General features: G+C 45.3%; 1 protein-coding gene across 1 annotated transcript in view; it reads right to left on the bottom strand.

Moving 5' to 3' along the window:
* Nucleotides 1–27869, bottom strand: part of LOC108799480 (protein unc-13 homolog B-like) — a gene marked incomplete at its 5' end in the record, with an annotated part of 285160 nt that overhangs the window by 120386 nt on the left and 136905 nt on the right. Inside the window, one exon of the mRNA XM_018571343.1 lies at nt 3590–3636. Coding sequence (XP_018426845.1) covers nt 3590–3636 — 47 coding nt within the window. The remainder of the gene's footprint in view (nt 1–3589; nt 3637–27869) is intronic.

Genomic DNA, 27869 nt, shown 5'->3' with positions numbered 1-27869 from the left:
ATATATATTTTTTTTTTATTTAAACTGTGCAATAATACTTTAAGAAAAAGAAAGGGCTTTTAAATACTGGCTTCCCACACTCAGTTTTACAAATTGGCTCCCTGTGTGCATTTTCTGATACATTGTGATACATCACAATGGAAATATCCTTTTTTTAGCATTTCTACGCGGTCATGTGACCATACAGCTCCGGCTCTATCCTCTTCCTGTGCGGCTGGTGGATGTGAACTCTGTCCAGGCCACCTGAGACCAATAAATGCCAACGAGTGACGTCCAAGACCTATGGGATTCAGTGGCCCTGTCGGCCCTCCATAGACACAAGAAACCAGCTAGAGCTTCTATATAAAGACTTTTAAAAAGGTATTTACATTGCAAGTTAATAGAAAATGAATGCAGGGCAAGAGGCAACATTTAAAAGTTGGATTATTGTGCAGTCCTTCCTTCTATTTTGAACACTGCATTTATTACAATTACAGTACACAATTTTTGAAATAATAATACAATTATAATATTAAAATGCTGCCTTAACTGCCCACTTCAGTGATCGGGCTCCTCTGCGGCCACCTGCAGCTTCCTCCGCCCACTACAGCTGCTATGGGCTGGGAGGGAGACTGCAACACCACCATTGGCCGGCTGTATAGTTTAGGAGAACGGGTCCTGAAGGGGGGGCACAAGGACGCTCCACCTCAGAATATGGAGGCAACATCGTTGCTCCCCCCTGCTCTGTATTACACCGCTGACCTCTGCACCTTGGCAATTTACATTTTCAAATTGATTCAGCTGCCTTAGGTCTTGCACAGCAGCCTTCTGGGGAACCATGTGTCCCCTGCTTACAGCACTTCTGCCGCCCACACCTCTCCCCTCCTGAGACCCTCTGCCCGAGACTTCAGGCCGGCACCCCGGAGCAGAGCGGCAGCAGAGAGTATGTGCCAAATTCATATACTATTATTCTGCATTACTCTATAATGTATTGCTAGGATTTGTAGTCCTCTATAGCGTATGGTATTCTGCATTAGAGTGTAACCTCCTCTGTACAGAGACTGATGTGCCTAGCTCAGTGTTCTCTGTACAGCACTGCAGTATATGTCAGAGATATATAATTGTATAACAATAATAGGGTCTGACTGGGGTGCGGGGGGACATTAGTCCTTTATTGCAGAAACCGCTGGGGGCCTTGGGGGCCAGTGAGATCTGGTCCTGCCCAAGGCCCCCTCCCCACCCCCAGTTGCAGGAAAGGCGGGCCCTAAGAAAAAAATCTTGCACCAGGGTCCTTAGGTCCGCCACTGCCCGGGACCCCATTTTTGTCCACCAGTTTCTACAGCAATCAGTGCAGAAGCTGCCATAAAGCCTGATTGAATATACGGGTGGTGTGATAATACGGCAGGATGAGGTCCATCACATTCTCGTACATGGTCTGTACTTAGTCTTAGTGGATTGGACACATTGTTCTTAGTCTTGTAGATATTTGATGAAGAAAAGTGCATTTTCCATTAAAGCCTTCCTGTCAGGGGTTGATGCGGATAATTTTGTATCCATGTGGTTAGGTTCCCCCTTACCAGCCTCCATAGCCATGTCCCATAGACAAGCACCCCCATATCTACCATATCTTGGTAATGACTATACTCCCCCTCCAGATGGGATAAATAAAGACATTTCTGTACATTGAAAGCAATAATTAGTTTTTTTTAAACACGGGCAGCAGCTGCAGTTTAGTGTGGCGCAGCGTGAAGCCGGCCAATGCTGTGCGTGAGTAACGCATACAAAACACATCCTGGAATCTTCTCCTCCGATACTTTTGTTTCAAAGTAATAATTAGCAGATTTGATGTGACATTGTCTTATGTCAGACGTGTATACTTGTTATATACTTGTTATATTGACGCACTCTGCGGTGTTACATAACATAATATGTCGGCATTTTGCTGGCGGCGCAGGATCAGGATTTAGTGATTTAAGGAGGCTCTTGTACAGCGACGCTAATCCAGCAAAAGGAATCCTGGAAAATATTGAAATATGGGAATTGCGGGTCTCCAGCCTGACAGATACAAGTTTCCCAGACAAGTTGTCAACTTAGAAAAGTCCTCTGTAATCCTCATATGGCATCTGTGAAAACCCTGATGAAGAGCGGAGGTGGGGGAAATGCTGCGAGCAACCAACCATACTGAATGCTTAGGTTGTTTTTTCTTCAAATAAGAATTGAAATAACAGAATCCAACAGCAGCACAGAAAGAACAGGATTGGCTGCACAGACATCTCAAATCTCTAGCATATGCATAAACTGCATTCTCAGTGATGTCACCGGTCTCTAGTGAATGGATAGGCTGCATTCTCAGTGATGTCACCGGTCTCTAGTGAATGGATAGGCTGCATTAGTGATGTCACCGGTCTCTAGTGAATGGATAGGCTGCATTCCCAGTGATCTCACTACTATCTAGTAAATGCACACCAACAATTCCACCATGCGATTGAGTGGCAATCTTCTATCTCGGTGTACTGTGCAGGTACCATTTAGCCAAGAGTTGTTGGAGTAAGAGACAACTCACGTGGCTGGAATTGTTCACCTCAGTTGTCAGGGGCCTCAGTTGTTAGGGTAGCCAAACTCCGGCCCTCCAGCTGTGGTGGAACTACAAATTCCATGAGGCATTACAAGATTCTCACAGCCATGGACATGGCCCCCAGAGAGAGATGCATCATGGGATTTGTAGTTTCACCACAGCTGGAGGGCCGGAGTTTGGCTACCCCTGTTCTAGATGCAAGCATTCGTGTCTATACATTGATTTCTATGAAGAGCCATGGTTCAGTGGTTGTATTTTCTGACCCCTATGGGTATCTTTACTCGGATACATTTCTATCCACACTTTTACTCATAGTCTTCAAGCGTAAAGATATGGCTTCCCGATGAGAACACATTATAACCAGAACTTAAATTAAGAATATGTTAACATAGAACTCTGTCCAATACGGTTTTTGTTGGAATGAGGAAAGGTCCTAACCCATAATGAGTTTTCTTATTGCTGACTGTGTCCACACTAAGGAGGTTAACCTTCATTTTCTTCTGTCCCCGTGCCCAAAAAGGAGGCGAGGATAATGTCCCCAATGGGATAGAGGAAGCAAAAATAAATAAATAATTTAAAAAAAGAAAAAGCTTGAAAGGGCTCAAACTTGCAAAAGTAAAATAAAATAAAAACATGCTCTGACTGGCGTTCTCTTTTTCTGGGAAACATAATGCTATATTGTTACCAGTCACTAATGGCTCCATCATTAGTAATGTGTCTCAGAGACCACTTTCTCATCAAACAGTAAAAACATGAAAGGGAACGTACTGCAAATAAGGTATACACAAGGGTGTACATATCTGTGCTCTGCAGAGAAATATCTGATCAGTAAGTTCAGGATTTCATTAGATTTGTGGGTTTTATACTATTCATGATGTGGGAAATGAATGAGGAGGTCTTGTGTGTCATGTATGGAGGTCTTCTGTGTCATGTATGGATCTATGGCCTGGTGACCTTTGTTCTTCATTTACCATTTTATGGAGGTGGATACATATCAGCCAAGCGTATGCAAAGTCAGAATGCTCGGACACTCACCCGCCTTTAAACCATGGTGGTTTGGATGGGTCTCCATCGTCCTGGGTCTGAAGATTAAAAATAATATAGGTTAATATTTGGAAAATAAGCAACGAGAACATTTAAATGACATAAGACGCATAAGCACTTGTCACACTTTCCGCAACATACAATACACACAACATATACACTATATTACCAAAAGTATTGGGATGCCGGCCTTTACACGCACATGAACTTTAATGGCATCCCAGTCTTAGTCTATAGGGTTCAGTATTGGGTTGGCTCCGCCCTTTGCCGCTATAACAGCTTCAACTCTTCTGGGAAGGCGTCCACAAGGTTTAGGAGTGTGTCTATGGGAATGTTGGACCATTTGTGAGGTCAGGTACTGATGTTGGAGGAGAAGGCCGGGCTCGCAGTCTCCGCTCTAATTCATCCCAAAGGTGTTCTATGGGGTTGAGGTCAGGACTCTGAGCAGGTCAGTCAAGTTCCTCCACCCCAAACTCCCCCATCCATGTCTTTATGGACCTTGCTTTGTGCACTGGTGGGCAGTCATGTTGGAACAGGAAGGGGCCGTCCCCAAACTCCTCCCACAAATTTAGGAGCATGAAATTGTCCAAAACGTCTTGGTGTGCTGATGCCTTAAGACTTCCCTTGACTGGAACTAAGGGGCCAAGCCCAACCCCTGAGGGCAAGTACCGTTCTCCTGGCAACTGCCAAGCCCAGACGTGTCCATCGGATTGCCAGACAGAGAAGCGTGATTGGTCACTCCAGAGAACATGTCTCCACCTCTCTAGAGTCCAGTGGCGGCGCGCTTTGCACCACGGCATCCCATGCTTTGCATTGCACTTGGTGATGTAAGGCTTGGATGCAGCTGCTCGGCCATGGAAACCCATTCCATGAAGCTCTCTACGCACTGCTGTTGTCCCAATCTGAAGGCCGCATGAAGTTTGGAGGTCTGTAGCTATCGACTCTGCAGACAGTTGGCGACTTCCGTGCACTGTGCGCTTCAGCATGCGCTGAGCCCGCTCTGTCATTTTACGTGGCCTGCCACTTCGTGGCTGAGTTGCTGTTGTTCCCGGTTGCTTCCATTTTGTTATAATACCAGTAACAGGTGACCGCGGAATATTTAGTAGCAAAGAAATTTCACGGAACACCTGAATCCAATGATTTGGAGGGGGAGGGGCCCAATACTTTTGGCAATATAGTGTATATATAGTGCATATGTTGTCCAGTCTTCAGTACACACATCACATATACTCATCCTTCCATTTACAGTATACACAACAAACCAAGTACACAAGCTCCGGTTTCCAGTATACTCATCACAAATACCCACTTCCGGTTCTTGGTATACATGTCACGTACACATCTGGGGACAGTACGTGAGTAAGAGGACCAAACCAATTCTAGAGTCTGAAAGCTATTGTATCATCATGGAAATACAAGGTAACCAAAGCATTTTAGGGACTTAATACTTCCGTCATCAGGGCTTAGTCTTCGCTGCTAAAGCCTTTCTAGTAGATAACAAAGTCCTTTCTCCGCACCTAATCCAATGTTGGAAGCCCTGATGAAGGGGGTTTTAGCCCCCCCAAAACACATCGGACTGTGACCTTGGATTTCCATGATATGTTCAGACCCTAGAATTTGGTGTGCTACTCTTATTCACTTACTTACCTGGATTTTATTGGAGGTGCCCCAATAGGCTGCCTTTGGTCTGAAAGCAGACCAATTACAGCCATTCAGGAAGTCTTACTCTCTAAACCATAAGATATAACCCTACATTCAACACCTCTCATCCACACTTCTTCCCATAGCTCTTGACCCGTTTCATTACTACAGCTCACAAATACCCGTACTTTACATTAATACATGACAGACACCTATAATCCCTATGTACAAGCCACATATAGACCCTTGCATTTCCAGTATGCATGCCACACATGTACTCTCTAGCCTTCAGTCCACACATAACATACAGCTACTTGCGAAGTAGACATTCACACATTCTTCTAATTGATTGTGCTATGCACACAGCTCATACTGATACCACTCGCTAGTATTTGCACTGCACTGAAGAGTCTAGATTGAACACTCTATTCCCCTAATCTACTAACAGCCTTTATTATCAATTCACTAACCTAGGCTATATTCCACTACCATAAGCAAACTGCAATATCTGGTATTGAACAGGTTCTGTCTGTCTACATTGAAAAGACTCTTTGCCAGCATGCAACAAGCGGTACATATCTACAATAAGAAGTCTTCATTTCTCTACACTGGACAGATTCCATTTCTTGGCATTTGGAAGCTCAACACCCTCCATGTACTGCAGAGCCTCTATTCCACTGCACAAAACAGAATCTATTCCTCTACACTGGACAGACCGCAATACCTCAAAATTAACTGGTTTTGTCTGCAATGAACAGGCTCTGTCTGAATCCGCCTGCATAAAAAAAGGCAGTACTTGTCTACAATGGAAAGGCTCCGTTCCCCTGTCCCAAACATGCTTGGTTCCCCTGTCTCAAACATGCTTGGTTCCCCTGCCCCAAAGAGGCTCCGTTCCCCTGCCCCAAAGAGGCTCCGTCCCCCTGCCCCAAAGAGGCTCCGTCCCCCTGCCCCAAACAGGCTCTGGTCCCCCTGCCCCAAACAGGCCCTGTTCCCCTGCCTCAAACAGGCTCATTTCCCCAGCTCAGAGCAGTGTCTGTTCCTTTGCCCTGGACAGGCTCTGTCCCCGCAACCTGAATAGACTTAATTCCCCACATCATTTAAAGTGCTATTTTAGCCTCCACTGTACAGCCTCTATTTTCACAGCACCTCATATGTTCTGTTTCTTCAGCAGTAAACATGCTCTGTGTATCTACTGTACACTTAACATATCTTGCCTTTATTATGAGCATGCATCTTGTCAATGTTAAATAATAACCACAAGCATGACAGGAGAGCACACAAGTACCAGCATAGGGGATGGGGACAGGTATAAAACATAAATAACCTGAAATTCAGCTCTATTCCCCTCTGTGGAAGAAAAAGAGGGAGAGAAGATTAGTTGAGATTCTGTCCTTTTCCCAGCTCGGCTCTACGACTTCCCAGGACAAATGAACAGGAGATGTGAGGAGGTAATGTTACCCCGAAACCCCACCCAAGACTAAAAGAGACAAATGGAGAGACAAACAAGACGGATCAAGGCTGATGGTGTATGTGTTCAGCAAGCCGGATAAGCTTCCCTCTGAGGTGTTTGATTAAAAAAAGTAAAATAATCTGTAAAGTGTAAATTACTTGTTGCCCATAACATCCAATCATCCCAACCTGGGGCGGATGATGATTGAGCTATAGATCTACTTATCACATTCAACACACAAGATGGCACCCATTACTACATAAATGTCATAAGGGGTCAAGAACCAGAAGTTAGCAGCTGCTGTCTTCTATACACAATTAAAGGTCTCATGTATTAGTGTCTGAGAGAAGATCTTCTCTACCACCATCAATACTTGTAGAACCCCAATTATCACACAGCTATAGGGCTACGTTTCAGGTGCTAGTGTGTTGCCCTTCTTGAACAAGGCTTTCAAATCTATTGAATGGCCCTTTAAATCAAACCCTCCTTTTCATTTTACCTATGCTTTAAGGAAGGGGGAGGAATGAGCAACAAGAGGGGAAGGACAGGAGGAGAAAGGTAGAAGAGTTTAATGGGAGGCGTAAAGGAGTTGCAGAAGAGCCAAAAGAGGGTAAGTGGAGAAAAGGAAAAGGCCAAGGAAGGTGGCCTGCATGGACATGGCCAAGGCTTTCAGTTCCATTGACTGGCCCTTTTTAAATATCAAAAGGAGAAAAAAACAAAGGCAGAGGGAAGCCAGAAGAGGATAATAGCAGTTTTGGAAGAAATAGAGGGAAGGAGGAAAGGGAAGCCAAGGGAAATGGAGGAGGGTAAAGGATGAAAACGATAGGCAAAGGAGTCGGACAGGGTAAGGGAAGAACGAAGGGAAAGGCAGAGAAGCCAGAAAAGACAGACGCTATAAGAAAAGGGAAGCCAAAAGAACGAGAAAATGGGAGGAAGAAAGGGAAGGCAGAAAAGACAGAAGAGGGGAGGAGGAAAGCAAAAGGTAGAGGGAGGGAGTAGGAAAAGGGAGAACGGAGGAAGAAAGGTCGGGGAAGAGCTAGAAGAGGAATAGGGAGACACAAAACAGAAAGATGGATATGTAGAAAGAGGACGAGATAACCGGAAAGGGAAATGCACGTGAACAAAGAAATGAGGAAAGAAAACTAGAGAAGGGAGGAAGAACGGTGGAGCTGACTGGTTGCTTAATACTAATAATTTCTTGCCAGCAGGATGTCAGTAAGAAGACATTTGTGTCTTTGAAGTTTTGTGTATACACGCATCATTCCCTCATCGAGTATTGTATCCAACCTGACAACCAAAACCTAACATGTTTTCAGAACTTGACTTATAGAAAGTCAGCAAAGCAAGCTTCCTCTAATGGCAGGTTTGCTACATTTTCATCTATCAGGGCATCATGGGGATAAGGGATGTATGGAAGAGACGGCGCCAATAAAAACCCTAAAATAAAAAAAGCCCAAGCTGCCCCCAACTATTAACCCTAAGCAGCGTCCGGGAAATAATACAAACTAGAATCTCACAACCTTAAATATCCAACAGCTGGTGAATAACCGGCAACTATGGACAACACATCTTCCTTCGGTTCCTCTACAGCAGGACCATCATTGTCCATGCATTCTGCCTGTGCACAGCACCTACATAATAATGAATTAAAATGCACTGGTGTCCTTGTTATGGATAACGTGTAAGCTTGTTAGAGAACACTGACAAGGGTGGAGAGTACGCTGCGAAGTCCATGAATATTCATTACGCCGGGGCCTTAACGTTCTCCTACAGAAGATTCTACAGCCTATGAAGGTATAAATATGCTATTGCTATACCAGGAAAGGAAGACTTCCAATTATAACATGCTGTGACTCAGCCAAAATACAAATCACACCAAAAGTTTCCTTATTTATGTATTTTAAAGCTGAACCCCAGGCAGATATAAAAGACACAAATTAATGCAGTTCTGTAATTATTAATATATATGCCTCTGAAAGTATTTTTTTTTAATGGAAGAGCAGGAAGCAGGATATAACCTGGTATAAGCCTCTCGAAGTCCCTGTACAGCAGAGCTCAAACTCGGAGAGGGAGAAGCGGCGCAAGGAGCATACCCCCTATAGGAGGAGAGAGCGGAGTGACAGAAGAGCTCATCAGTCTGGTGCTGCTCCACGACTGTTGAATCAGAGGCGGGGGGGGGGTCATCTCCTGTGTCACTTAACTGCAGCAAAGATAAATCAGGTCTCCTGCCAAACAGGGTTGTGCTGTGTGTCAAAGCTGTGTAAATCTTAGGACTGCATGGTGACAAATACAAATCCTTTAGCAGGTACAGCTCCCATATACTGTATTGAGTGGTTTGGCTGGAGATCAGCTTTAAAGAAGTCCGGCTTTGGAGCAGAGTAAGCCGATATTTGATGTGGATCATTAGCTTGATTTTATATTCACTTAACTCATGCCACATGTTGTGTATTCCCTTTAATCTTTCTTTAAAAGGAATACTTTTGATTAGCATCTACAAACATAACCCAAAGCTGAACAAACTTACTGAATATCTAATTGCAAACACGTTATTAATTTTATATAAAACAGAGGCAGGTAAAAAAATATATATGTTGGTATATAGCAAGCATTAGCGACTGTTGGTAAATGGGACTATTGACAGCTAAATTAGCTCACTAGGCTGTCAATAACAAACCCTGACCAACCACCACCTTCATGTCACTGGAAGCCTGACAGCAGATGAGGTTGTGGGTTGTGTGGTGCAGAAGAATCCAACCCGCATGCCTACAGTGGTACCCTGCCTTCCCCATGGTTTGGGGCTGATCTAAGTTCATGTGCTTTGGAAGACTGAAGTGCATGCATTGGGGCTGATCTGACGACTGAAATGCAAGCATTGGGGTTGATCGGAGGTCTGAAATTCAAGCATTGGGGTTGATCGGAGTGTATGCATTGGGGCTGATCTGAGGTTTAAGGTTTACACATTGGGGCTGATCTCAGGTCTAAAGTCTACACATAGCGACTGATTTGAGGTATGCACTGCATGCATTGGGGCTAATCTGAAGTCTAAAAATTACACACTGGAGCGGACACGAGGTATGAAGTTCATGCATTGGAGATGATTAGGAGCTCACCTAAGGTTTAAAGAGCATGTTTTGGGCTAAACTGAGGTCTACAGTGCATGCTTTGGGTCTGATCTAAGGTTTACACTCTGGGGCTGATCTGAGGTCCAAAGTTTACACATAGTGACTGATTTGATGTACAGCATGCATTGGGGCTGATCCGAGGTCTAAAAATGACACACTGGGGCTGATCTCAGGTATGAAGTACATTGGAGCCAATCTGGAGCACATCTAAGGTTTGACATGAATGCTTTGGGGCTTAAATGAGGTCTAAAGTTTACACCCCGGGGCAGATTTGAGGTCTGAATTACATGCATTGGGGCTCATCTGAGGTCTGAAGTCCATGCAGTGGAGCTGATCTGAGGTCTGCAAGCCATGGATTGAGGCTGATCTTAGGTCTGAAGGCCATGCAATGGGGCTGATCCGAGGTCAAAAGTTTATGCATTGGGGCTGATCTGAGGTCTGATGTGCATTCATGGAGGCTAAACATGCTTTGTGCATCATCATGCATCAGTTAATACACACACGAGCAGTACAACTATGAGTGAAAAAATAGGAAACAGACTACAACACACTATTGTTCACTGGCCCAGTGGTTGTCAGATGATTGTGAACATGATAATGTGGGAAAGGTTTCTGTCCCCTGGTATATAGTATATCTATTATATGTCTCTGCTTTTTTTTACAAAAGGACTCGTTATGTATCTGGGCAAAAAACAATGAGTAGCAAAGCTGGTTTAATAAGTCCTGAGATTACCGCGGTGCGATTCCATGCTGAAAATCATTTCTATCCATGTTAATAAGTTTTTGTCCCTTATGTAAGACGAGCAAAGATGAGGCAAAGGGTTGGTGCCTTTCAAACTTCATTGCTGGTTGGTATTCTTAGCTACAGTAGCTCTGGGAATCAAAGTCTCTGCAGAGGGTACATGGGAACAGACTGATCTGGGTGGAGCCTTCCTCATAAGCGCCTTGCTGTTGTACGGCAGTGGTCCCAACCCTTTTTCATTTGGGTACCCCTCGACAGTCCTCATCCATAACCTGTACCCCACATAGGGGCGGGCCCAGATGCAGTCAGGAGTGGTGCTAATAATAATAATAGATGCGGATCGCGGCAAAATAATTTTCCTGGATGTGGGGCTCCCTGGGGTTTTAGGGCCGCATTTTTAACAAGCTCAGCCATTCCCAGTGTAGCACCAGGATATTACTACGTGCTCCTGACCGCACCACCTCTGCAATTATAGTTTTTTTTCCCCCCCAGTACTCCAGGTTGGGCACCGCTGTTCTAAGGGTGTAAAGAGGTTCTTGTGGCTGCCCATCTGCCAGGAAAAGGATTAAAACCGTCAGGGCACCGAAGGATCTTTCCATGTGCACTCTTGTGGAGTGGATTCTGTGTCAGCCCATGGATCCCAACATCGAGATCTCCATATTATAATTCTGTGCCTGCCCGCCTGAGAGATTGAGCGTTCCTGCCAACCACTGTTCTCTAGCCCCTGCGGCTCCATTTTCCATAATATAAAATAAATAGAAATCAAGTGCGGTTGGTGGGAACCCCTCATAATGGTCACAGCAGGTGTACAGACCCAGGAACTCAGCACAGGGATGGTCGGAACCCCTCATAATGGGCACAGAAAGCTGTAAAAACCCAGGAACTCAGTGCATGGAAGGTGGGAACATCTTATAATGGGCACAGCAGATGTGCAACCCTGGAAACTCAGCTCAGGGATGGTGGGAGCTCCTCATAATGGGCACAGCAGGTGTACAGACCCGGGAACTCAGCAAAGAGATGGTGGGAACCCCTCATAATGGGCACAACGGGTGTACAGACCCAGGAACTCAGCACAATGGGTATAGAAAGCTGTACAGACCAGGAACTCAGTGTGGGGATGGTGGGAACCCCTCATAATGGGCACAGAAAGCTGTACAGAACAACGAACTTAGTGCAGGGATGGTGGGAACATCATATAATGGGCACATCAGTTGTGCAGCCCTGGAAACTTAGCACAGAGATGGTGGGAACCCCTCATAATGGGCACAGCTGGTGTACAGACCCGGGAACTCAGCACAGGGATGGTGGGAGCTCCTCATAATGGGCACAGCAGGTGTACAGACCCGGGAACTCAGCATAGGGATGGTGGGAGCCCCTCAATGGATACAGTAGATGTGCAGACCCTCAGTAATTCTTAGAAGGACTTCATCAGAGGTTACACAGAGCAATAAAAACCTTCTATGCCTCCAAAAACAAAAATAGCTTTAGTTTCTTATACCCTCTGAAAGGATGTTCAGTCGGTGATAACCCACTTATAGATTTCTAGCTGTCAATGATGTTCATAATTCTCTGGCATATTATCAGATGGTGGTCGCCGGGGCATTCAGTCAATCACTTTCCAAAATCCAAACGATAAAACATGTGCGTGACATTCCACCTGCTTGTCTATGAGACAGAAGTGTACTCATATAATTATATTCAGCGTCCCCCGCATACTGGAAGCTCTTCTGCTCTCCCCGGGAGGTTTCTGCGCCGCCTCCTATTATTAATAGCAACGCCGGCACCACATTTGTTTTCTGCTCGCTAGGTGCGATATGTACAAATAATTAAAGCTGCTGCACATCAAAGTGTTTTGTAGCCGTCAGATACAAAGTTACGAGAGCTATCAGCCTGCAGACGACTCCTGTGTGTTATCGACTTCCCGCTCCCGGCATAATATGATGACAATTTCTCGTTTCTCACAGCCTGAAATGGGGGGGCAAGGGGGGGGGAGGGGGTTTCCCTGCCAGTTACCGTCCTGCGGCAGAGAGCTCAATACAAAAGGAATCCATCTCTTTTATAAGGCTGCAAATTCCACACCCTCCCACACACAAATTTTCCAATTATATATTACACAATAGTGAGAATCCATCATTGCCATAGAATCCCATCTAATTACGTCTGCTAAGCCCACAGACTGAAATTCACTATTTTACTCCCATGGAACACAAACGCACTTCAGGGCTGCTGTTCAATAATAGAAAAAAAATGTTGTCATCTGCTATTATGTATTTGCATACAGCTACTATAGGTTCCTGAATCTGTCTTTATAGCAGCCAGTAGGTTGGTAGAGGGAGGGGCAGTAGTAGGATCCAATCAAGGGTCCACGCCATGCACATGTGCCAAGTGGAGGGGAAAGCAGATTTGAAGATTCATAAGAAAGTTGCTCTACCTTCACTGTGTCAGGACCAGCTGTGGATGCACGCTGTCAGATCCAATAGCGACGAGTTGTTTCACCTATAGCAGCCGCCGTTCCCATAAGGCAAGCACGCCTACCGGTACTTGGATGCCCCCAGGACTTTTAAACTATTTGCTCTGATCAGGTGATGCCACAGGATGGCCCCCAGGAATAAAGAGAAGTACTGACTGATGACAAGGTACAAGACAAACAGAAAGCAAGACACAAGACAGGAACTAATACAGGAAACAAGACAGATAAAGGATTAAAGAGAGACATGTTAAGACTAGGATACAAGATCAAGGCAGGAATGGGCTTCAGGATCAGGATACAAGATCAAGGCAGGACTGGGCTTCAGGATCAGGATACAAGATCAAGGCAGGAATGGGCTTCAAGATCAGGATACAAGATCAAGGCAGGACTGGGCTTCAGGATCAGGATACAAGATCAAGGCAGGACTGGGTTTCAGGATCAGGATACAAGATCAAGGCAGGAATGGGCTTCAGGAGACAAGACAAGACTGGAACTATCACAAGCCCAGAGCTAGAGCACAACTAACCAACGCCCAGGCTGTAAGGGGCGTGTAGCCAGGCTGATTAGCCTGCAGCTGACTAGACTATGGTAGGTGCAGTTACAAGAGGCAACCACCAGATGAAGCTGAGTGGTTGCGACAGGGAGAGGAGCATTTGAGATGCTCCTAACACACTGCCCAATCAGCATGCTGTGGGCAGGGCGGTGCATTCCCAGTAGTCTCTCTGCAGAGGTCCAAGTCAAACAAATAGCTCGGCAACCAGCAAAAGCTCTTGCTCCGTGCTGAGAGGAGTGGCGTCTGACCTCTGGAGAGAGACCACCGTTTCCACATAGAGAACAAGGGTCCATCTCTGCAGAATGCTGGCAGGGGACAGGCTTCTCTACTCAGACTATGGCTGCTCTCTAAAGGAACATCTAAGACTTGGCACACCATTTTTTTATGCACCCAGAATGCATTTGGCGTATTTACCCTGAAAGCTCAATTGGGCGTCAAGCATTGGCCAATAAATCTCTAAAAAAATTATATCAAAAAGGTAGAACTACATGGACATGGCGATGTTTGAATGACATCAGGGAATGAGTAGTTGATGGCCGCAGTGGGGGCCTTATTCTGGAGACAAGAGGCAGGTTTTGGCTCTCATTTTAATCTCCAAGTAAATAATTAGAAATTAGCAATTACGCAGCATCAGAACCTATTCTCCGGAGTGAAGGGGAACAAAAGCTTTTCAGAGTGTTTCAAAATACGTCTATTACGGAACAGTCGGGAGAAGAATGACCCGCTGATTAAGAGATTATGCTCGGCAGCGGTGGAAAGGCGAGGCAGTGCGTTCTTCAGAAAAGAGGCTGCAAACAACCTCCTATAGAGAGGAGACGGGGCCCTTCATCTCTCAGCACTTAATGTTCTTGTCAGAAAGCCAACAAAAGACCTGCGCTAAAAGCTCTGCTACCTCGTACAACGAAATGGCACCAGGAATCCATCTAACACACACGTTTAACCTGTCAATACACGTTCCAGTGTCAACGAATACCACATTTGTGCTTCTTAAAGAAAAATGTTTACCAACATATAACATAGCATGGTACAGCATGGAGGAAGTTTTCTAGGAGTTGGGGAAGGGTGCTGCATTAGGTATGGAGGAAGGGTTCCTCGTGTTGGGTAGGGGATGCAATGTTGGGTGTGCAGGAGAGGTTCTAGGAATCGGGGTGGCAATGCTGCATTAGGAGTGAAGGACGGGATGCTCCTACGTTATCTGTGGAAAAGGGACTCTAGGAGTTGCAGAAAGGCTTTGACGTTATGTGGGGGAGAAGGGTCCTGGGTGCTGGGTGGGGTTGTTACGCCAAGTGTGGAGAAGGGGTTCTAGGCGTATGAGAGGGAATGCTGCTTTGTTTGTGAAAAAGAGGTTCAAGGAGTAGAGGAGGAATGTTGCTGTGTTCGGTACGGAGGAGGCGTTCTAGGGGTCGGGGTGGGGACCCTGCATTACCTGTGGAGGAGGGGCTCTAGAAGTTGCAGAAGGTCTGCTACATTAAGAGTGGAAGAGAAGTCCTAGGCGTTTGGGACTGGAGGCTGCATTAGGTGAGGAGGAGGGGTTCCAGGAATTGGGGAGGGGATGCTAAGGTATGTCTGAAAAAGGGGAGATGTTATGTTAGATGGGAGGAGGAGGGGTTCTAAAAATTGCGGAAGGCATGCTATATTAAATAGTAATAATAAATGTGCAGCGCTACGGAACGGTAGTTGATTCTTAAGTCTGATCTAAGATGATAGAATGCACTAACCAGTGAACATAAATACATCTAACTAACCTCTTAATTCCAATAGTGATAATGCATATAACATTAATTCACTATTTTATATGCATTCATTTTATATGCATTATCACTATTGGAATTAGATCGTCTTAGTGAATCAACTACCGTTCCGTAGCGCTGCACATTTATTATTACTATTTATTTCCTTGACCTTAGTGTCTACAATGCAGCAGCTGCAATAATTACCCACTAGTTTTCGTAACTGAACCCACAAGTGCAGGTGTGAAATTTTTCTATGCTATTTTATATGTGTGGATGTGAAGTTACAAGATTTGGGGAAGGGATGCTATGTTAGGTTTGGAGGCGTTTTACCAGGAGTTGGGGAGGGGATGATATGTTGGGTGTGGAGGTGGGGTTTCAAGAGTTGGGGAGAAGATGCCATGTTAAGTTTGTTCCTGGAGTTGGGGAGGGGATGCTAGGTTAGGTGTGGGGGAGGGGTTCCAGGAGTTTGGGAGGGGATACTATGTTGGGTGTGGTTTAGGTATAGGAAGCAACAGCGTGAAAATGTTAACTTAAGGTGACCACACACCTTGCGATAATCGTACGATAATCGCGGGAAATCATCGTAAGGTGTGTGGAAGGCGTGCAACCTCTACTACGGAACATGTTCGAAAACCCGCCGAGCATCGTACGATGTTCAGCGGGTGTGTAGCATATTCGTAAGATAAAAGCCGGACGGGCCGGTGTGCGCAAGCGCACACTGCCCGTTCAGCATTGCGGTCATCGGAAGCCCGCCCCTCAGGGGGGCGCGGCTTGCGATCATCGCAAGTACGATCTACCTGTCCAAGATAGGCAGATCGTACGTTCTTTTAATTACCTTACATCCATCGCAAGACAAAAGTCTTGCGATGGTTGTAAGGTGTGTGCCCACCAGCCTTAAAGCCATAGGGGAGATGTTAAGTCCAGGGCACCAGATGCATAATTTTTCCTTAAAGGGCCCCATCCCATACTTGCATTGGGGCCCGGATTTGTAATGCAATGCAATGCAACTGGCAACCCGGAATACGCAAATCTCTACTCCATTTTCAACAATCTCATTATAGGAAAACAGGAGCCACTGCTGACCTTCTAAAATGCTGATAACCTGGCTTTCGAACTAATCCTCAAGCTTCAATATTTTTTCAGACAGTATACAAGAAGTCCTGATCTCTATACTTGTTCTAGGGCAGTGACTCACGGTATTAAAGCCAGAGGTCAAAAATATGGGATCCCACACATTTCTCAAATGACAGATCTACATGAAGGCAGAGGCACAGAATTATAAACATTGGATTAAGGAATATGAGAGCAAGAAGCTGAGCTGCCGATTACGGTAACCACTGCGATTTCACCTTTGGTTCTCTGGGAAAACGAAAACCCCGGTCATGGTCTCATAAGCCTTTCTGCAGTTACAGAATGGGCTACCGCATTTCGTGACTAAAAGAAGCCTTCCTTTCATGGTAATGGTAATTCTGTCCCAGCTCAAAGCATGGGTTACGGCCAATCTACACAGGCAATTTCAATCCACTGATTAAAATACTTGCTCGCAGTCACCTCATTAGGCCAGAACTGCACATTTTAAAAGGTGCCCATACGCCTTACAATTTATCTGCAGATTTTCTGTGGTCAGATGGAAAAAGTGCAACAGATTGGCCCAGGTGGAGATTACTCCATCCACACAGTTGAGTGTAGATGGAGGAATCTGTTGCACCTTTTCCATCTGACCACAGAAAATCTGCAGATAAATTGTAAGGTGTGTGGCCAGCTTTAGTTGGACAATTTGGTTACTAAACCCGCTAGCGATTTCTTGCTATTAGTAGCAATTGATCGCTAAGCCAGCGGAGCAAATGGGTCCCTATGGAGTAAGTTGCATCATCAATTACTGGAGTATTGCGCAATCACGAGAGATTGAGCATTGATCGGTTTATCTACCACCCAACTTTGCACCCCACAAATACCACTAAATAAGTGCACTTTAAACTGCAAACAGTGGTTTTAAACTCATAAAACCCCTTCCCGAAGAAAGGGAGACATTAACTGCCTGATTGCAGTCTGCGCGGCCCGGCGCTGAGCTGTCCCTCTGTCAGACCGATGTGTATATTCTCCAGTGAAAGTGTTAGATCAGAAGTGCCCGTCTCCATTGTAAAGCTGCTAAACATTGCTTCTCAAAAGAGGGCTTTAATCCAATATGCCGCTAAGCCCTCCGCCGGGGGAAATGAAATCCTTATTGAAATGAATAGAGCTTAACCCTCGCTGGACAGGGTTTCTCGCCGCGCTGTGTAGGTGCTCCGAGAATACGAATGTGGAGTGTGGAATCGCCATACATCACACAGGCAGGAGGGATGGATGGGATGTGAAAGGCTACTAAAGAGCGGCCAACTGGGAGAAAATGAATTGAAATGGTCATATGCTCTAACGTGAACCTGTCCATTTTGTAGGACAAAGCAACAGGTTCACTTAACTCCCCCTAAAAACAGCACGTATCTACCTTCTCGCCATACACCAGTAGGATTGCCTTTGAACGTTCTTATTGAAAATTTAGAAAAATAGTTGGTCAAAGCATCTCACTGACTCACCTCACCCAGCTCTAAGCTCTCACTGACTCGCCGCTGCCCGCCAACACCATCCACGAATCGGTGCCCACGATCGTCACAGGGAGACTGAACTTGAAGCCAGGAGGAGCAGCTGTGGGGGGGACGGCAGCTCTCCCGACAGACAGGCCCACAATCTCAGGGAAGAAAGTTGCTTGGAGAGTGTTTAGGTGAGACTGCCTGCACTTTCCCTCCACATGGTGCTGTATTAATGTATTGCTGGGAGAGTGGGATTTGTATTCCTCTATAGCTGATGGTACATTGTGCTATATATTATACAGAGCAATGTACCATCAGCTATAGAGGAATACAAATCCCAGCAATACATTATACACTGTAAGTATAATTTAGTATTGCTGGGATTTGTTGTATTCCTATATAGCTGATGGAATTCTGCATTGCGCTGTAGAATGATTATACAGCACAATGCAGAATACCACCAGCTATAGAGGAATACAACAAACCCCAGCAATACTACATTATACTACAATCCCCTTGAACCACGCGTGTGTTGTAAAGTAGTCACTGCTCCAAGCTTGCTCCGTGATGGACTACAATCTGAATACAAACTAGTAGTCCATCCATGCAGCCATTTATTTTTTTTTAAGATGATTTTTATCCGATTAAACTTAATATTTGGCTAACGAATCGATTTTGAAAATAATCATGACCTAAAGATTACATGGGCCTAAGGATTCTCATTCCGACCCACATGACCTTGCTGGATGCCTGAGCTGGGCCGGCCACCAAGTGGAAGAGTAATGAGTCACGCGATGCCCATACCTGGAAGTACAAAGTATTTCTCTTTGCTTCCAGAGGTCGCACAGGGTGATGGGGGACCAAAGGCAAGGTGAGTATGTGCTGCTAGGTAGTCCGTAACATGAATCTGTTGCTTTGCCCTGCATAAAGCAGTTTAGAAACCTGACTATTCTCTACAGAAGTCTGAATACCAGACACAGATACCCAGGTCTTTACCTACTCCTCCTTCTGAAGAATTTTGAATGAATTCTGAGCTCATTGAAGCCTCAAAAACTGAGAGAAAGGTCTTCACTTCCTTGGATCCAGTCACCCATTGATGGGGTAATATATACCAGAACACATGTATGAAGGATCATTGGCCACACCCATCTCAGTGCAGGCCATTTGACCCCAGTAATGTGGCCCTTTGTATCCCAGCACTGATTTCTTTTTAAATGCAAAATGACACTGCACTATTTTATCCAAGCACAAAAGGCTACAGGTTCCCTCCTGATCAAAGCCACCACGGAAAAGGTCTATAATAAAGTGAAGGCACTCGAAACCTCATTCCTCAAAGCCAGTTGCTACATAAGTTCACACCTCCACTTTTCAGTGGAAATACAGCGCTAAGGCCCAGATATAAGATGTCCAAATCTCAGCATATTTTACATCAGGCACAAATAAAAAATACATTTGTTCTGGTGATGCCCTGGAAGGCAAGACTTTTAGAAGATATTATGCAAGTGTGTATAACTTCAAACTATCCATTCGCACACACACATAAAATCCCAAGACATTAAAAAAATCGGCGTATTTAGCAGCTATTCTCCTTCCCTACAGGAAAGGGAATTAACTTCTCACCGCCAGTATACTGCAAGGTGTCAACAGAAAGCATAGGGCAAAGTATTTTCTGCAGATGTCAGCGGTGCAGCAACCAGAACAGCCAGCTTGGGGCCTTAATATCCTCTGCGTGTTTCTGTACTTTGGGGGGAAAAAAATGGAGCTCTAAAACCAACAAAACGACTCCCTTTGCTAGGCAGCCCACAGTCCATCTGGCTAGAGCCCAAGAAAGGCTCATAAAACATATATTACATTAAACTGAACTATTTTCTTTTGCAAAACAAAGCAATTACTACTACTGTGCAGAAAATAATGCGTCAAGGGGAGACTGCGGAAGGCACAGCTTGCTGGTCTTGCCCCTGGGATTTTGGAGAAACGCACACATTTTTTCCGGAATTACCAAAAGCTTAGTTCTTGACGTAAGCGAGCTGTGGCAACAATTAGCCCCCACCCCGGCATCGCCTTCCATCAACAGCTGGGTGCCAGGAGCTCTGTCAGCTACAACCTGTACACTCAGCACATCAATTCAGGTCACACAGAGGTAGCTGCGGGGTCTGGCAGCCGTGGGCTGCTAAATACGCTTAATAAAATGTTGCAGGCCTGTCATTTAGGTAGAGACGTGACAATAACAATCGGCTGGAAACATAACAATAAGTGCGTGACCTTCATGAAAGTTCTCAGAGAAAAAGCACAAGTGAAAGAAAAATGGAAAAAAGGTGATCTGGGAGAAACAAAAAAACATACAGCCGTGTTATCCTAGAAAATGGAGTTAATAACCTCAGCTTCAGTCTTTTTTTAGGTTTAAAACAGATCTCCAGCACCCACCCACCTCACTACCAAGTAATTGATCTAAAAGTCTTCTTTATTTTGGACTGCAGAGTGGGAGGGTTCTTCTTCAGGTGCCTACATTGCTCCATACTGACATGGACACTTCCCTTCAGTGGGGTCCTCACATGGACAAAAAGACTCCAGTCTTTCTTAGGGTAAAAAAACTGATCTCTGTGACTAAAAGAACCTTCCCACCCAATCTAAAAGTAGAAAAAAAAGACTGCAGAGTGGGAGAGTTCTTCAAGTGCCCACATTGCTTCCATGGACACTTCCTATTGGCTGTCCATTGGTGGAGTCCTCACGTGGTCCAGGACACTCCAGCGGTGGCATGACAGCATCATGACGGGAAGAGCCTATAAGATAGGTTGATGGTGAACATGATGAACTGCAACAGAAATGGCCTTTGAATAAAATATGGAAGGGCTCCATCTTACTGTATGTGATCCCAACGTGAAGCCACTAACAGGAAGGTCTTTCGCCATCTCTGTCCCAATTGGAGAGTGTTATGACGGGAAGTGAGAGAACATCCCACTAATGGGACACAAGACAGCATTAAAATCTTAGAGCGGTTCTGACCCTACCATAAGTGTAAGCTGTAGATGGAATTTAACTTTGCAGGTGGTGACTGACCAAGGAAGCCTGGTGACTACTGAGGTTTACTGTATCAAACTGCTTTTTTTAATTAGGCCAACATATCACTCACTGACATCGGTGACATTAAAGCCAAACCATTTGTTTCAAGCAGACACAATTCAAGAGCCTGCCAGCCCCATCTGGGAACCAGCAGCCACATCACGAACCAGGGAACCCAGGGCTACACTGCAAACAATACCAAAGGCTCAAGTTAGATACCAGCTTTGCTTTAACTGGCTACCTAGCACCTCAGCTTTATCCAGCCCTGTGTTATACCTACATCCAAACCAATTTGCTCATATCAGTCACAGGAGCTAGACAGCTTGGCCCAGACCTCCCCTCATCCAGCTTTGGATTGCAGCCCCTAATGGGACATAACAAAATAATCGTAATTAAATTGTATAGTGTGATATCTCCCAAGGATTCTGAGACTTCACCTGGGCCGTTTCTTTTGGCTGTGCCTGGTATAGCCGTTGAGAGCATTATTCTAGAGCAGTGGTTCTCAACTGGTGGGTCGTGACCCAAAAGTGGGTCGCGACCCCATGTTCAGTGGGTCGCCAAATGCCTTCCTCTTTTGTAGGCGAGATGCTCCTCAGCCTCTCCCTAGTGCAGCACTGTCAGTTCTTGCACCAAGCAGCCATTAAAATTATGCTACCCGGCACCGAGTGTCAGCTTGAGGTGGGCTGGGGGTATGGCCACGAGGGAGCTCCATCCATACATGCATTGCTTACAGCTCCCTAGTGTGCCCTGTAGAGGTGCCTGGACCGGAGTGACATCACATTCTGGCTCCTGGCACCTCTACAGGGCACACTAGGGAGCTGTACAAGCAATGCACATGTGGATGGAGCTCTGTCACAGCGCAGCAGCCCACACTGGACCCCAGACTGAGGATCCACTCCAGTTCTTGTAAGGTAGGGAGACTGGGTGGACCTACCATGTGTTTTGGTGTGGGAGGTGTGTTGTGTTGCCATTCATTTGAATAGCACCCCAAACGCACCTGACACCCACAGTTCTATTGCCTGCACCGGAATGTGCGGTACCGTAATGCTGTGCATTCCATTGCAGTGCGCCTTGGGTCACGACTTAATGACCAAGTACAAATGTGGGTCCTGAGGTTACACAGGTTGAGAACCACTGCTCTAGAGGCATCTACAGGAGATGCCCAGACCACCTGTGCTAGCACTTCTCCATTCAACCACACAGAGCAAGACTGCCAATGGGAACCCATTATTTTTAAACCTTTTTCATAATTGGTGGTTTGATAGACAGCAAATTCATAAGTTCTTGACCTCTTACATGGAATACAAGAAAAAAGTAAATTTATAAATAGAAAGAAAATGCAAAACTGGATTCAGTATCATACCAAGCAAAGAAGTAACAGTGAATGAGTATGTGTATAGATATATAGTCTCAGAACTGTATTCCGTGACTTACATATATGTAGGTGAAGATGACAGAAAACAGTATAGACTTAGACCTTAAACTTTATTAATTTTACCCGGCTGCAGAGGAATTACGCAGTATGAACATTGGATAAATTACACTGTTTCACGGCTGCTCAGGGTGAAACGGTTGACCTGACAACACTATGAGCCTGTCCTCCCACGCCAAATCCACACAGCTCTGCGATGGAGGACTTGGTAGAAATATACTGGTAGAGGGCCAGATCCTTTAGAACATAGCAGCAGCAACAGGCATTACCCTGATCAAAACAAAACTGGACCAAACGGTTCAGGCTCCATTTTTACAGCAATGGTACATTAGCAGACTGCAAACACACTTTATTGTAAGTTTAGAACAGCAATAGCAAGATTAAAAAATAATTCGGCCATTGTGGTCATTTGCAATCCGCGTGCATTTGGTGGCTGGCGGGAGGTCCAGTAGCACAGAAAAACATGCACAGCTGATTAACCAAATTTAAATTTATGGAAGACCTGAAACTAGGGATGCACCGATACCGATACTAGTATCAGTGCCGATAAAGAGTATTTGAGCGAGTACTCGTAACATGCAGTTTGAGGATTGTGACCACTAATGAACACCAAACAGATGCAGATGCTGGGTGACAACAAAATGACGAGCAACAAACTTTTCACCCTCAATACCCCCACCCACCACCAACTCAAATCTTACTTACTTAAACCCTACAGCAATGGTTTTATTTTTATATACCTGAGGTCATCTCTTCACCAGACACCCAAAAGGTTTCCTGCACTATGTCCTTCAAGAGCTTCCGCTGCAATTTCTTCTTCTCTCGCAAAACATTTTTGAAGTTGTTGATGCATTTGTTGAGATAGATGGTCTCCACGCACACCTGATCGAGCCTTAGAGGTTTGCCCTCCTTCACGACTTCTACCAACTCATCGCCTTCAGTCATCTGCTCAGGAGACGATATTGCCTGGGGGGCTCTAAGGTCCACATCAGGGGAAAGTATCAGGGACGGGATAGAAGATTCGTGCGGCAGAGATGGGACTCTGTTTAGTACAAAATAGGCATCTTCTTTAAGATTGGAGCTAGAGCTGTAACTGTTACTCATGCTGGAATGTGTAGGGAGACTATCATTGAAGTGGCCACTGCCGATGCTGTTCAGTCTTTGTAAGGTGTCATGATCAGACAAAGGGAAGCTAGGCTCCTTACTTTCCATATATACATCAGGACTTTCAAGTTTATTAAAAACGACTTTTAAAGCTGATCGGAAATGATTAAGAGCTTTACCTAATTTGTTTGCATAAAACTTAATGTCTACTATATCTATATTTTCAGCCGGCTGATCAAGATAATCTCTAAACACGTAACCGGTCTTATCTTGACCTTCTAGGTCTATATGCACCACCTCTTTCAATGTTTCTGCTACAGTACCAGCAGAGCACTTGTCCACTGTGTCATCGAAGCTCAGAGAGGTGAAGCTGCCTGAAGGGTCTTTAATGATCACGTTGATTTTTTCCGTACTTCTAAACTGGACTCGGGAATCGCAGGCGACCAGGTCACCTTCTTTGACCAAGCCTTCATGGTCATCTACGATGGAGCAACACCTGTGTATTGCAATCTCGGCTTCCTCCGCTTCAGAGGATGCACTCAGGTGGTTAGAGCGTGTTAGCAGTCTAGAGCATCGGCAAGTTTTGGTCTCACCGGTTGAAGGCAGATTGGTGAAATGAAGGTTTTTTTGAGATTCTTGAGAGTCAAGGCGGATGCAGAGGTGACTTACACTTTTCTCCAGACATTGTTCACAGCTTTCCTTCATTTCACCCCTCGCTGCCTCGGGTTCTGATAAACTGCATTTCTTGGCGAGTGTGCATTTTTGCGCAAACAGAAATTCCTCGGCGCCACAGGGAGCCTCTGTGCTTTTGTTCTGATATCTTATTCGGAATGACTCGGTTTTGCGCTCACCCCCTGTATCATCTGTCCTTACCACTGCCTTATCCAGACTCAGCGAACTCCACCTGTTCTCTCTCAGGCCATGTTGGAGTACAGAGAGCGAGTTGGCTCTCAGCCGGTTTTGAAAATTATGATCTTCAAAAGGAACAATTTTCACTCCGGAACTCTGGAAGTTGACAGATTTTTGAAGGATAACTTCTCTGTGATTGGGATGAGAAAGCTTAACAACAATTGGCCTAGGCCCTAACACTGCATCTGAGATAGAGCCAACCCTGTAGGCTTCTTTTATATACTCTGTGCTTTGGATACCATTAAAGCAATGATGGTTGCACAAGAAGCAGTGAATCCTCTCCAATGTGTTCTCATCTTCATGCTCCGACATTCCAAAAAAATACAACACTGTCCCATCACATAATGGATCTCTAACAGACTCTCCGCTTGGAGAGAGTACAAGCGTTTTTTGCGGAGGTCCCCAACCAACCTGCAAGCCTTCAATCTCATTCAGAACAGAGTCAACACAAGTGGACACTTCTTCAACAGAACCTTTAATCAAGCTCAGATGTTGGCGCAATTCCGCTATCTCAGCCTGCATTCGGCTGATGCCTTGCAGTTCCTTAATGATATATTCCACTACATCTGCAGACCGGTCACTGGCGGCACAGCTACTCTCAGTACTGGACTCCAGGAGGCTGTTTTGACACAAAAGTTGATTATTTTCAGTAATTTCCTTCCAGCTCATAGTAATACTTATGGTGGACAGATCTGGCTGGTCTGAAGACAGTCCATTGTCTTGGCAAGGTGACACCAACTCAGAAGTCTGCTCATCTGAAGAAGTTGTGTCCGCATGGTCATTGCCATTCAGATCCTCAGAATTTATGGATAATTGGAAGCTGTTGTCCCATTTGGACTCTGCCTCATCTGCACAGAGACTAACTGCCAGCTTGTTATCTTTAGTCACATCCATGAGGTCAAAGGTGGCTTGGACGTCTGTGTTATTTGATTTCTTCTTTATGCCACATACAAACAAGTCGCCATCTATCTCCACCGGGGAGACCTGACCATTATGGTTTGTAGACAATTTATCCACAGGCCCTTGCAGCAACCTTTTCATCTTCTCCCTCAGGCAGAGGGCTAGTTTCTGTCTCTTGGACGTCTTTATAGACCAGATTTTCACCGGAAGTGCTCTGTGCTGAAGGGAGCTGTGATTTTCTTTTTTTTTCCACTTGCTTCTGGCAAACATCATCAACCATAGCAGCTGGCACTTCTCATAGTTTTAGGTCTCAACGGTAAGGTTAGGCTACAGCCCTCCAGCAATGTATGATGGGCAGAGACGGTTCCTCCATGCTGAAACTACAATTTGTAGATAATACAGTACAATGAGAAGAACTCGGCTATCAATGCAAAAACTTTCATGGAATATAATTTGTGGCAAACATTCAAAAGACAGTTTTATAAAAAAAATTCTGTTTTAAGTGAATCTTTCATCAGCATCAACGGGTCTACTTCTGCAATACAGAAGTTTGCACTAACATGCCAAGCTGTCCAGGATAAGAAACAGTTAGAGGGTTGGCACATATGTAAAACAATGCAGCTTGCCAGTCTGTAGATGTATTGGCTGCACTAGTTTTCATTCTTTTCCCTGTATTTTTACCTTGAGTAAATAACACTAGGGATGGACCGATACAGGTTTTTGGGTATCAAGTACCAATATTTTTTTTCGGTACTCGTTGATACCGAATACCGGAAGTCCCATTAAGGAAGCCGGGTGCCGTGTAATGATTTGCCACCTGGCTTCCTGATTAGTCAGGAATCAGGGTGACGTGTAAAGACTTGCCACCCGGCTTCCCGATTCGCAAGGAAGCCGTCCCCATGCTTCCTCGTCACTAGGTGACGAGGGAACATGAAGCAGGCTTCCCGACCAATCAGTAAGCCGGGCAGCGAGTCATTACACGCTGCCCAGTTTACTGATTGGCCAGGAAACCGGCTCCATGCTCCCTTGTCACTTGTGATGAGCATGTAGCCGGCCAATCAGGAAGCCGGGCAGCGTGTAATGACCGGCTGCCCAGCTTCCGGAAGTATCGGGCTAGGCATCGGAGCATTTGGGCAAGTATGAGTATTCACTCAAATACTCTGCATTGGCACCGATACTAGTATCGGTATCAGGGCATCCCTAAAATAACACACTTCCTGTCCATGGGTGGCAATGTTCACTCCTTCACTGTAACTATGAAGGCAGCCATGGTGGTCACCTCAGGCTGGACTTCAAACATGTCTGCCTTTGTTCCCCTCCATTGCATGGTGAATTGATCAGGCATGTTAGTGGAGCGCTGGACCCAATAATAGGTGAAGCCAAGTTCAACATCCAGCTTTTAAAAGGAAGCTCCCCGTCAACTGGGGTGCCCATTGGAGTCCCTGGAGCGGTTAAATCAATTCATAAGGTATGAAGGAGTCACAAGTTTATACTGAGTCCAGAAAAAGTTTATCTTGACAACAGATCAAAGAATATAATCAATGCATTTCAGGGGCTCACAATATCCCTTTCATGAAGGCCTGAGTGCTGGCAACGATAAGGGTACACTGGTCAACAAATGTATAAAATGAGGAATAGGGTACTTATGGGTTGCCAGTCAGACTTGTGAGCCCCCCGAAAAGCATTGGCTATATTCTCTGACCCGGTGTCAAGTTAAATAAACTATTAGCATAAACTTGTGGTGCTCTCATACTTTATCAAAGGAGTATCCGAACTTCCGCTCTGCAGCTGTGGGGAAACTACATGCCATCATGCATCTGCCTCTGGAAGTCATGCCTGTGGCCGTCAGTCTTGCAATGCCTCATGGGATTTGTGGTTTCACCATGGCTGGAGGATGAAAGTTTAGCCACCTCTGCTTTATAATGTAGATTGATTGGGGCTAGTAGTCTATGCAAGAAAGATTATTTCTTCAGTGCAGCTCACAGAAAGCGACAAGCACACTTCCTTATTGGCAGGTTGAACCACTTGAAAACAAATGCAGCCACCGCATCTGAGATCTGGTAAGCTGCAATGTGTTACATTTTTATTGTTTGGGTATAGATACGGGATCGTTTCATACTAAACCTTCCAAATCTTGACCAATCATGACTGGTCCTCTAAGTCCCGATCCTGCATGCTTGTAATCTACCAAGAGATGAGGCATAAGTACTAGGGACCAGCGCTGCATCCATGAGTAACTGATGCAACTGGAAACTAGAAAGCTTAAAAGTTGCATAAATAATTCTTCCTCCAGTTTGCCTATTTAAAAAAAAAAAGTGACAGGTCCTCTTTGAAGATAAAAATGCACCCTTATAAATGTGACAAATGATTCACTATAAAGCAGGAGACAATCAGATACATTTTCTGCACGCTACACTGTTACCGGAGCGTCGTGTTACTCCTCTACGCTGTGAACGGCGGCAGACGGCACGCCGTGCCCCTGCAGATTACATTTATCCTATGGCTGCATTCAGGTGAACACTTAAGATTCCATCGCCATGGAAACCCCCCCCCCCCCCCCCAATCTACACCCCCACAGGGGGGAAGGG

Source organism: Nanorana parkeri, unplaced genomic scaffold (assembly GCF_000935625.1).
Source record: "Nanorana parkeri isolate BGI_ZX_2015 unplaced genomic scaffold, ASM93562v1 scaffold1737, whole genome shotgun sequence".
Classification (NCBI taxonomy): domain Eukaryota; kingdom Metazoa; phylum Chordata; class Amphibia; order Anura; family Dicroglossidae; genus Nanorana; species Nanorana parkeri.
The sequence above is the reverse complement of the archived record's forward strand: the minus strand, read 5'-3'. Positions and strand labels throughout refer to the sequence as shown.